General features: G+C 50.2%; 1 protein-coding gene across 3 annotated transcripts in view; it reads right to left on the bottom strand.

Moving 5' to 3' along the window:
• The window catches only part of PHKA1 (phosphorylase kinase regulatory subunit alpha 1), a 1,109,231-nt gene that overhangs the window by 726,309 nt on the left and 370,679 nt on the right, over positions 1 to 12,243 (bottom strand). For all 3 annotated transcript variants that reach the window (XM_085630734.1, XM_085630735.1, XM_085630736.1), the window contains exon 10: positions 1,439 to 1,561. In XM_085630734.1, coding sequence (XP_085486860.1) covers positions 1,439 to 1,561 — 123 coding nt within the window. The remainder of the gene's footprint in view (positions 1 to 1,438; positions 1,562 to 12,243) is intronic.

The following is a 12,243-nucleotide window of genomic DNA, read 5'->3' as shown; positions in this document are numbered from 1 at the left end:
GATTTCGGTTTTTTTAGGGTTGAGTTTGAGATGACTGTGGTGGAACCATGATTGGATCTAGGTCAGGGTGTCATTGAGGTGAAGGACATCAGAGTGGGATTTAACCTTATAGTAAAGTTGAGTGTCGTCGGCATAGAGGTGGTAATTGATTCCTGCTTGTTTGAGATCGAGGGTGAGGGGTTCCATGAAGAGGTTGAAGAGAGCAGGAGAGAGAGTGGATCCCTGGGGGACACCAAGGGAGATTGGTGATATATATATATATATATATCATTTTAAATTGCTCCACGAACCCCACATGTGGGCATAACTATTCAGTGCTTATGACTATTCAGGAGGATCCCCTGGAAGAGAAAATCGTTAGTACAGACAACCACAATCACTGCGTTACATTTTATATCCTGACTTTGTGTTTCTCCTGACCTTTCACTCTTAACATTTAATGTCTACAAGTATGGACGATATGTGATTCCTACCCCTTAAAACTCTAATTTTCTTAAGTAACATTTCCTGTATATTGATTAACCCACCTGTATGATTAATTGTTTTTCTGTGAGTGATGTAAAATGCTTTGTCACCCTGCACTGGGATGAGTAGTGATATAAAAGAGTTAAATAGAAATAAATCATCATGTGTGTAATTACTCATACACATAAGAGGTTGAACAAAGTATCAAACGTGCCTCCAAGGGAAGTACTTCAGAAGTGATAGGCTGTGTGTCTTTGTTTCTTTCCACAGCGTTCGCATCTAGGTTATAAGTTCCAGATAGCTCCCAATCAGTGTGATACATGAACAAAAGAAGGGCTGATGGCCCTTTAAATCAGGCCTTTGTTTTCTGTCTGACTGCAAGTGAAAACAAGACAGCCCACTTGCCCTGTGCAGTTTGCCTCTCTTACCGAAAGCAAACAACGTGTGGGCATTGCTGAACTTTTTTATGGTGTCTAAAAATGACACTAGAACAAATTCTGCATGTTTGCTGGATCCCATATCCGCTACATAAATAGCTACGGAACCGGGATCCAGTGGGATCACCCTACAATCAGCCACTGAGCGGCAGAAATAAGCAAAGGTAGGAGATGCATGACCAGTACCCCCTCAATAAGGAGAATGTTGGGGGGCAAACCTCCCCATTATAAAAAGAAGTAGGATAAGGTGGGCACCTTTGTAAGGAAAAAATAAAGTACTGCATAATCCCGACTTCACATCAGGTTGAGGTCTGCCAACAAAAAATATAAAAATAAACAAAAGCCGCTTTTCCAAACGCAAGCAAGAAAGAACGGCAACAAAGCACAACAAAGCACAATGGTATACAGGGAAAACAAGGAGGGAAACAGAGTGAGTTAAAGTGATGGAGAGAATACTGCTGGACAAACACCGGCATTCAAAGTGCATCGTGTATGTCCCAGGGAGAAATATCTGCAAATCGTGAAATATATATTACCTGTTCCATGTTGCCACTGAATATCCCATCCAAAATGAAATAGGTCCAGAACAAAGGCCACTCGCACTCTATGTTTTCAAATAGTTTCAACTCTGCTGGTTCGTAGTATAAACGATTAGGATCCTGTAAATTCAAAAGATATTACTTCATTAAAGTGATACGAACTGTATGTTTCTTTCATAGGGTATTAAATATAATTATTCCATTCAGGAAAGCCCTCATCTGCAGTGCAAACTGTTACCATGTTGCCCTTGGGTAACAGTACCAACATAGCATTAACATGACGCTAGCAAAGTCTCTTGGATTTAAGTTAGGAATAAAAAATAGTTGCTTTCTAAGGAAAAGGGCCTTCTAGAAGAACAACTAGATGGACAACTCTTCTGCCCATATCACAAAGCTGATTCTAGGCTAAGGCAATACTAGATGGCTACTTGGGTACCTACAGCATTTGGATTGGACCATCTGCACCAGAATTTTCCAAAAAGCAAAAGTGGCCTTATCTCTGGAGAAAGGGAGAGGATACATTATGTCACCAGGGCAGCAAAACATTTTGCAACACACCTGGTTTGGTTAAGCTATTAAAAGCCTACAATCGTCTCTGGTGGTCTTGCCTTGTGACAATGTACAAAGAAAGGGTATGCAGTTCCTAAGGGCATGAGATATACAGAGTCAGATGTATGCTAGGTTCTATGTCCAGGGTCACAATGCATGTCCTGCATTAGAAGGCGAGAGGGGGAAACCCCTCTTCGGAACTAGAGCCCTCACACACCCAGCAAGCTAGATGTCATTCTTCATCATATGGGCCTGCTCCTCGTCGGGCTGGCGCTGCAATGCCCGACGGGCACCCAATATCGGGCTCTTTTTCGGAGATCTTTTGTTCCTGCCGTTTGGTGCAGTGGGGGTAAGGGTAAGTTACTTACCTGTAATCCTAGTTCTCTTCCAGGGGTATCCTCATCAAAGTCATAAGCACTGAATATTCCCGCCCATGTGCGGGGACCCCGGAAATAATAAAATCATATATGTAAAAAACATACATATATACAGCTCTGTATATGTATAAACATATATTATTTTCTCCCAAGCAAATGCAGCCCCAAAAAAAGAAGGCTAGGCAATGTATAAATACACATCCAATAATACATATAGGTATAATAAAACACCTAAATCTCTTTTTTTTTTTTTTTTAAATGAGGTAAACACTCATGAGAAAGCAAAAAAGAGAAAACTGTGGGAAACACAGATCTACAACACATTGCTAGCCTGCAGGCTGCATAGCAATACAATACCATAGAGACTGAAAAGCCCTGTATAGGTAAAAACTGGCACCGTGCCTTTAAGGCAGCCCTGGCTTCCATATCCCATCATGCCTCAGGGGTGACAGTTAGGTCAGTTGTTCTTTGTGGGACCGTAGTCCTAAACACAAAGATATATCCTTTCCATAATGAATAATACACTTCTTCTCATTTACCTGGGGAGGTGGGTGGGTTGCTTATGACTTTGATGAGGATACCCCTGGAAGAGAACTAGGATTACAGGTAAGTAACTTACCCTTCTCTTCCAGGGGATCCTCATCAATAGTTATAAGCACTGAATAGAGTAGCAAGCTCACCTTCCACCTGCAGGCAAATGAAAAAGATTGTACCACACATGGAGTAAGAAAATCATGAAAATGATTATGTATGGAAAAGATTCCTCAAGGAGGCTTGTCCTACTTGGTTGTCTGCTCTGGTGTCCGAATCCAGACAATAGTGTCGGGTAAAGGTGTGAACAGATCTCCAAGTGGCTGCCTTGCAGATCTCGGAGAGTGAGACATTATTGAGAAAAGCAGCGGTAGCCGCTTTTCCTCTTGTAGAATGCGCTTTAGGGCGCGCCCCCAATGGTTTCTGAGCCAGTTGGTAGGCCAATGTAATACTTGAAACAATCCACCTAGCAATGGAACGTTTGGATGCAGCAAAGCCCATACGGACAACCCCGTAGTTCACAAACAGTTGATCAGATTTCCTGACATTCTTAGTCCTATCTAGATAGAATTTTAGGACCCTTTTGACATCTAAAGAATGCAACGCCCTCTCTGCCGGAGAGGAGGGGTTGGGAAAAAAGGTTGGTAAGGAAATGGCTTGGTTTACATGAAAATCCGATACCACCTTAGGCAGGAATGAAGGATGAGTCCTCATCACTACCCTATTGAGATGAAACGTAGTGTAGGGTTCTTTAGAACAGAGGGCCTGTATCTCACTGACCCTCCGTGCTGAAGTGATGGCTATTAAAAAGGCTGTCTTCCATGTGAGGTGCTGTAGGGTAGCCTTATGAATAGGTTCAAAAGGAGAACCCATGAGCCTTGACAGAACCAAGTTTAGCTCCCAGGAAGGAGAGGGAGGCCTAACAGGGGGATAGACTTTCTTGAGACCTTGCAAGAAATCCTTCACCACCTGCAACTTAAAAAATGACTGCTGCGAAGGCGAACGCCTGTATGCTGTTATGGCTGCTAGGTGCACCTTTATGGATGAAAATTTCAACCCTGCCCTCGCTAAATGAAGAAGATAGGGCAAAATTACATCCTCCTGGCATTTTGTTGGATCATAATGATGCTGAGCACACCATATGTAAAATCTTTTCCACTTACAGAAGTAGGAATGTCTTGTCGAAGGCCTCCTGGCTTCCTTAAGTATGGACATACACTCTTGAGGGAGGTTCAGATGTCCATACTGGAGGACTTCAGGAGCCATGCTGTTAAGCTCAGCGAGGGAAGGCTGGGATGGTAAATCTTCACCTGCATCTTGGATAACAAGTCCGGCCTGCACGGCAGCCGTTTGTGGGGGCGGATCGACAGTGCAGGAGATCCGTGTACCACCACTGCCTCGGCCAGTCCGGTGCTATGAGGATCATCTTGGCAGATGAATTCTGCAGCTTGGTCACCACCTTGGGGATTAGTGGGAGAGGCGGAAAAGCGTACACAAATGTCATTGACCAATTGATCAAAAGGGCATTCCCTAGGGATCCTGGTCGATGGTAGCTTGAGGCGAAGCCTCGGCATTTTGTGTTGTGCTCGTCCGCGAAGAGGTCCACTTGCGGACGCCCCCATTCCCCGAAGATGTCTTCTAACACCTCGTCGTTTAGTACCCAGTCCTCTGGTTCTTGAAAATGATGACTGAGTAAGTCCGCTTGCACATTGAGTTCTCCTGGTAGGTGCACCACTTTCAATGAGATGGAGTAGTTTCTTTTCTGTAACTCCAGTTCTGTAGTAGGGGTATCTCTGTTATAGTCATAATCTAGTGAATAGTCCCGCCCATGTGCGTGGACCCCGGAGCAATAAAAAATAATCTCTAAAGGTGACAAATCATGCAGACCTGCATACACCTTTAAGAGAGAATTTAATTTAAAGACAGATAATGCAGCCTATACCCACAGGCTACACTGTCCAGTACTTCAACTAGAATTCCACCAACATCCACAAACAGCACTGCCTGTCCAGCTTTTCTCCACATAGGAAAAAACCCTGCCTCTACCAGCAAAAGCCTCTGGAATGATAGAGAGGAAGGAGTGGACAGACAAGCCCCATAGGCTGCCATTATGTGGCTTGAAACAGGATACTGTGCCTTTAAGAAAACTTTCCAGGTTTCCAGAACTTTCCCCAGTATCCCAGAATGCCCAGCAGGTCCCATTTACTTTCAGTTCTTTTTGAAGGCGTAGCACGCCAGACCTGTAGCATTCTACATATGAATAAGTATCTCTCCACCGGGGAGGAGGGCGGGCGCTTATGACTATAACAGAGATACCCCTACTACAGAACTGGAGTTACAGAAAAGAAACTACTCCTTCTGTAGTAGGGGATCTCTGTGTATAGTCATAATCTAGTGAATAGAATGGCAAGCCCATCCCCACACAACAAAAGCGGTGGAGAACACACACAAGACACTACCACTACTGTGCGAACAAATTTCGCAGCGAAGCCTGCCCAACCTGAGCATCTGCCCTGGCATCCGTGTCCAGACAGTACTGCGCAGCAAAGGTATGGACCGACTTCCAAGTGGCCGCCTTGCAGATTTCCGCAATCGGAACATTACGCAGCAAAGCCGTCGTGGCAGCTTTGCCTCTGGTAGAATGAGCCTTAGGTTTACCCCCTAAGGTCTTATTAGCCTTTTGATAACACAATTGTATGCAGGACACAATCCACCGAGAAATGGACTGCTTTGAGGTCGCAAGACCAGTCCTGACTGAGCCATAATTAACAAACAATTGGTCAGACCTACGAATATCCTTGGTCTTATCCAGATAAAATTTCAACACCCTCCGAACATCCAGGGAATGGAGAGACCTTTCCGCTGGCAAAGAGGGATTCTGAAAGAACGTAGGTAAAGTTATAGTCTGGTTGACATGAATGTCAGAGATAACCTTAGGAAGAAATTTAGGGTGAGTACGCATCACAACCTTAGCAGCATGAAATACAGTATAAGGTTCTTGACAACATAATGCCTGAAGTTCACTCACCCTGCGGGCCGATGTAATGGCCACTAGGAACGCCGCCTTCCAGGATAGGTGCTGCAACGAAGCCTTGTGAATGGGTTCAAAAGGCTCCTTCATCAGTCTGGACAGCACCACATTCAAGTCCCAGGAAGGAGAAGGAAGTCTGATGGGAGGAAACACTTTCTTCAAGCCTTCCTAAAAATCCTTGACCACAGGGATCTGAAAGAAGGAAGTCTGTGAAGGGCACTTCCTGTAAGCAGTCAAAGCAGCCAGATGAACCTTAATAGAATGGAAATTAAGGCCAGACTGCGCCAGATGTAAAAGATACGGAAGGATGACATCTTCCTTACATGTCGTCGGATCAAAGTTCTTGGACTTACACCAGATACAGAACCTCTTCCACTTGTAAGCATAGGATGTCCTAGTGGAAGGTCGTTTAGACTCCTTCAGTATGTCCATACAATCGTCTGGTAGATTCAGATGGCCATATTGCACTATTTCAGGAGCCATGCCGCCAAACTCAAAGACGAGAGGTTGGGGTGCACCATCCGCCCCCCGAACTTCGTGAGAAGGTCCGGCCTGCACGGCAACCGCATGTGCGGAAGGAGAGACCGGTGAAGTAGGTCCGTGAACCACCACTGTCTGGGCCACTCCGGGGCGATCAGGATCATCCGCGCCCTGGACTGGGACAGCTTGATGAGCACTGCCGGAATCAGGGGAATGGGTGGAAAAGCGTACAGAAAGCTGTTCGACCAATCGATCCATAGCGCATTCCCCAGCGTCCACCGCTGGTAGTACCTGGATGCGAAGTCTCGGCATTTGCTGTTTTCGGCGGTGGCGAACAGATCTACGTCTGGAGTCCCCCACCTTGCGAAGACTTCTCCTAGTACTTCGTCGTTTATGACCCATTCGTGGTTTTCCTGAATCAGCCTGCTCAAGGCGTCCGCCTGAGCATTCTGCACCCCTGGCAGATGCGTGGCCGTAATAGTCAGTCCTCGGGCCAGCAGCCAGTGCCAGATCGCCTGCGCCTCCTGCAACAGAGTGCGCGATCTCGACCCCCCTGCTTGTTGAGGTAATACATCGTGGTTGTATTGTCCGTCTGTATCAGCAGTGAGTTGGTCTGGAAGGACGGAAGGAAGGCCTTCAGTGCCAGGAAGACAGATCTGAGTTCCAGGAAATTGATGTGGTACGTCGATTCCAGAGGGGACCACTTTCCTTGAATCTGCAAGTCCCCGGAATGCGCTCCCCAGCCCTGGAGAGACGCATCCGTCACGACACTCTTCGTGGAAATGTCCTTGTGGAAGGGAACCCCCTTGAGGAGGTTTTCCGCCGAACACCACCACTTCAGAGACTGAAGAGCATGCAGAGACAGTTGTATCTTGTCGTCCCAAGAGCCTGTCCTCTGTTCCCACTGATCCTCCAAGCACTCCTGCAGTGGTCTCATGTGTAACCGTGCGTGAGGCGTGAGGAAGATACAGGAGGCCATCGATCCCAATAGAGAAGACACCTTCCTCACTGTCGTCGATGGAGCAGTCCTGAGGTCCTGAGCCTTCCGAAGGAGTGATAACCGTCTCTCCTCCGAAGGAGACGCGCTTGCTGACCGCGTATCGATGGAGGTTCCCAGGTACTGTATGCACTGGACCGGAGTCGGGACCGATTTGGACATGTTGACGTGTAACCCCAGCTTGTGCAAGAGAGCGCACGTCCATCGGAAGTGATCTTGCGCTTCCGAGAAGGATGAAGCCTTGATCAGCCAATCGTCCAGATACGGGTAGACAAACACCTTGTTCCTTCGCAGATGTGCCGCCACCACCGCCATGCACTTCGAGAAGGTCCTGGGCGCAGACTTTAGCCCGAATGGCAGTACTGTGTATTGATAGTGATTGGCGCCGACTTGGAATCGCAGGAACTTCCTGTGCTTCCGTGCTATGGGCACATGGAAGTACGCATCCTGTAGATCTATGGCACAGAGCCAGTCTCCCCGTTGCAGCTGAGGGTAAATCTGGTGCAACGATAGCATGCGAAACTTCTCTCTGCGAATCCATTTGTTTGCCCGTCGCAAATCCAGAATGGGCCTGAACTCGTTCTTGTCCTTCTTGCGAACGGGGAAGAACCGAGAGTACAGACCTCTTCCCCTTTGAGACAGAGGTACCTCTTCTACCGCCTTTTTTCTCAACAAGACGTCTGCCTCCGCCTGGAGCTCTCTCAGCTGGAATCGAGAACTGACCGGCGGAATCGCTGGAGGCGGGCTGATAAACCGAAGACTGTATCCATTGCAAACAATATTCAGCACCCACTTGTCCTGAGTAATTTTTCTCCACTCTGCCGGAAAAAATTGAATGCTTCCCCCCACTGGAGTGGGTAACGGTTGAGGGGGAAGTAACCGCTCAGGGCCGAGACCCGGCCGGGCCCTTGGTAGTGGTGGTAGCCTGCTGGCCTCCTCTACCCCTCTGGCGCTTCTGGAAGGGCTTGCGGAACTGCTGCTGTTGTTGCTGCTGCTGTCCCGAACCCTGCCCGCGCCCTCTGCCCGAAGACCCGAACCGCCTTTGGAACGGGCGCTTCTTCTTCTCCGCCTTCTCCAACCCGACGGCCGTCAGGGTTTCTGCCTTCATGCGGGCCATTTCATCATCCGCATGCTTCCCGAACAGGGTTTCCCCCGAGAAGGGCAGGTTGGCCACTCTTTGCTGCGCTTCTGGCTTGAGGGACGTCAGTCGCAGCCACGAATGCCGCCTCTGGTGGACGCCATGACAGTATGCGTGGGCGGCCAGCAAGGATACATCCGCCGCTGCGCCGATCACCTGATTAGAAACCAGCATGCCTTCGCGCACTGTCTCCAAGAAGTCCTCCTTCTTGTCCCTGGGCAGCATGTCCGCATACTGCTGCAGGGACTCCCACAGGGCCCGGTCATAACGGCCCAACAAAGCCCCTGCACTCGCCGCCTTCATGGTGGTGGCGGCGGTCCCACACACCTTCCTGCCCGCAGAGTCCAGCCAGCGGCTTTCCTTGTCCGGCGGGACCGTCGACGAAGGGGCGGTCGCATGTTGTTTCCTTGCCGCCGCCACGATGACCGAATCCGGCTTCGGGTCCACTCTCAAAAAGGTAGGGTCCGACTCCGGGGCCCTATACTTTACTCAAATATCACGGACGTCGTGGGTGTTGGAACCGTCACCGTGATACCCAACTTTGCTGCCCCTCTCAACAGCACCTCCTGGAAAGAGACCAAATCGTCCACCGGAGACACCCTAGTCCCCGGTGAGTCCGACAGCGTCGGGGAAAAGTCTCTGGTCGAGGAGCGCGTGTGCGACCTGGACCTGTGCCTCCTACGGCGTCGTCCTGAGTCCGACGATGACCGTCCACGGCTCCGTGACCTTCTCCTCCTGTGAGAGCGGGAGCGCGACCTCCTCGGCTTCGGCCTGTCCGCCGGTCTAGCCGGTCCCGGCGACCGCGGGCGTCGTGGCTTCGGGGTTCCCTGCGGCGGAGTCGGGTACCTCGGAAGGGACACCGACCGCGGGGGAACCGGCGGCGGTCCCACTGGAGTGCGTGGCAACGACCGCGGTGGGGGCGGCGGAGGCAGTGTCCACGGCTGTGGAGGCGGTGGCGGTGGAGATGGTGGTGGTGGAGGTGGAGGCGGCGGCGTTGGTGGTGGTGGTGGAGGAGTCGGAGGCGGTGGGAGGGGAGGAGGCGACGGAGGCATCCGTGGAGGCGTATACACCACAGAGTACACCGAGTCCGGTGACTCTCTCTTCCTCGACGTCGACCTTCTCCTCGACGTCGACCTTCGCCTCGATGGCGACCTTCGCCTCGATGGCGACCTTCGCCTCAACGGCGACCTTCGCCTCGACGCCGACCTGTGCCTCGACGGCGACCTGTGCCTCGACGGCGACCTGTGCCTCGACGGCGACCTGTGCCTCGACGGCGACCTTCGCCTCGACGGCGACCTGTGCCTCGACGACGGCGATCTCCTCGACCTCGATCGTCTCGACGCCGATCTCTTCATCGACGGCGAACGGCGATCTCCCCTCGACGGCGAGCGCCGACGCCGGGTCCGATCTCGACGCCGACTGCTGGACGGCGCCATCGCCGACGATGCCGATGTAGTCGACGGCGGCCTATTCAGGTCCCTCGACGCCGATCGTCGACGCCGCTTCTCCCCAGAGCCCTGGGGGGACGGCGAACAGACGGTGGTCATCCTCCTCGACGTCGCCGTCGACGCCCTCGACGGGGAGTGGGAGCGCTTACTGGTCTTCCTGCCCCTGGGGAGCCCCCTAGAGGCCTCAGTATGGGGCAAATCAGCCCCTCCAGACCCACCTGGTGCCTTCAGTCTTCTCTCCTCCAGAACTTGAAGCCTGATTTTCATCCTGTCCCTCAGGGTCCTGGCTGAGAACGAGTGGCAGATGGTACAGTCTTCAGGCACGTGGGACTGGGGAAGGCAACCTATACACACCTCGTGTGGATCAGTTTTTGCCTTCTTTCTACCACATTCCGGGCACTTGTCGAACAAGCCAGGCATGTTGACAGTACCAGCTACTAAGCACTTGAAAAAGTGACAAAAATTCACAAAATCTCCAATAAACCCATGAAAAAGGGAGAGCTCAATGCTCCAGGGTCCTGCTAGCAGGAGCCGGAAAAAAGAACTGAAAGTAAATGGGACCTGCTGGGCATTCTGCGATACTGGGGAAAGTTCTGGAAACCTGGAAAGTTTTCTTAAAGGCACAGTATCCTGTTTCAAGCCACATAATGGCAGCCTATGGGGCTTGTCTGTCCACTCCTTCCTCTCTATCATTCCAGAGGCTTTTGCTGGTAGAGGCAGGGTTTTTTCCTATGTGGAGAAAAGCTGGACAGGCAGTGCTGTTTGTGGATGTTGGTGGAATTCTAGTTGAAGTACTGGACAGTGTAGCCTGTGGGTATAGGCTGCATTATCTGTCTTTAAATTAAATTCTCTCCTAAAGGTGTATGCAGGTCTGCATGATTTGTCACCTTTAGAGATTATTTTTTATTGCTCCAGGGTCCACGCACATGGGCGGGACTATTCACTAGATTATGACTATACACAGAGATCCCCTACTACAGAAGTTCCTTGCTAGGATCCAGTGCCACAGGGACTGAGCTTCCAGCGAGAGCGTCCTGGATCGAGTACCCCCCTGCTTGTTCAGGTAGTACATTGTAGTGGTATTGTTCGTCTGTACTAGAATGGTATTCGTCGTGATCGCAGGCAGGAACGCTTTGAGGGCTAGGTGGACTGCCCTGAGCTCCAGCATGTTGATGTGGTACAACTGCTCGCTGCTGGACCACCGTCCCTGAGTTTGCAGAGACCCGAAATGCGCACCCCAGCCTTGAAGGGATGCGTCGGTGATTAAGGTTTGAGTTGGGAGTTCTTGGTGGAAGGGGATCCCCACTTGTAGATTCCGTGGCTTCAGCCACCACTTGACTGACTGCCTGGCCGCTGAGGAAAGGCAAACTTTTTCTTCCCACAGGGAGTTCCTTTGATCCCATTTGTCCTCGAGATCTTGCTGGAGAGGACGCATCCTTAGCCTGGCATTGGGCACTAGGAAAATGCAGGATGCCATGGCCCCTAGCAGAGATGAGATTTGTCTTGCCGACGACAGATTGTTGGATAGAATCTGCCTGCCTTTTTGAGGATAATGGATGACTGTCTTTCCTCCGAAGGAAACACTTTTCCTACTACGGAGTCTATAGTTGCACCCAGGTAGTGGATCCTCTGTGTTGGTGAAAAATTTGACTTTTTGGCATTCACTCTGAGTCCCAACTTGCGACATAAGCTCAGGCAAAGCGACAGCTGCGATCGAACACTCTGAGGCGATGGACCCTTTATTAGCCAGTCGTCTAGGTAGGGATAGACGAAGACTCCTGCCCGCCTCAGAGCAGCCGCTACTACTGCCACGCATTTTGTGAATACTCGAGGAGCTGACTTCAGGCCAAATGGAAGAACCTTGAACTGATAGTGAGAGTTCCCCACCGCAAACCTGAGAAATTTTCGATGATTCCGTTGGATGGGAATATGGAAATATGCGTCCTGAAGGTCCAGCGAACACATCCAATCGCCCAACCGGAGAAGAGGATATATTTGGTGGAGCGCCAGCATGCGCAATTTTTCCTTTCTTATGTGTTTGTTCAGTATCCGTAGGTCCAAAATGGGTCTGAACTCTACCTTCGCACTCCTTTTTTGAATCAGAAAGTATCTGGAGTAAACTCCCTTTCCTCTTTGTTTTTTGGGTACTTTTTCTATTGCAGATTTGAGCAGAAGAGTCGCCACCTCTTCTCTGAGCTGCGTTAGATGCTGGGCCGAATGAACAGGAGGAATCGATGGAGGGTGGCTTCGG

Source organism: Triturus cristatus, chromosome 10, assembly GCF_964204655.1.
Source record: "Triturus cristatus chromosome 10, aTriCri1.1, whole genome shotgun sequence".
Taxonomy (NCBI): domain Eukaryota; kingdom Metazoa; phylum Chordata; class Amphibia; order Caudata; family Salamandridae; genus Triturus; species Triturus cristatus.
The sequence above is the reverse complement of the archived record's forward strand: the minus strand, read 5'-3'. Positions and strand labels throughout refer to the sequence as shown.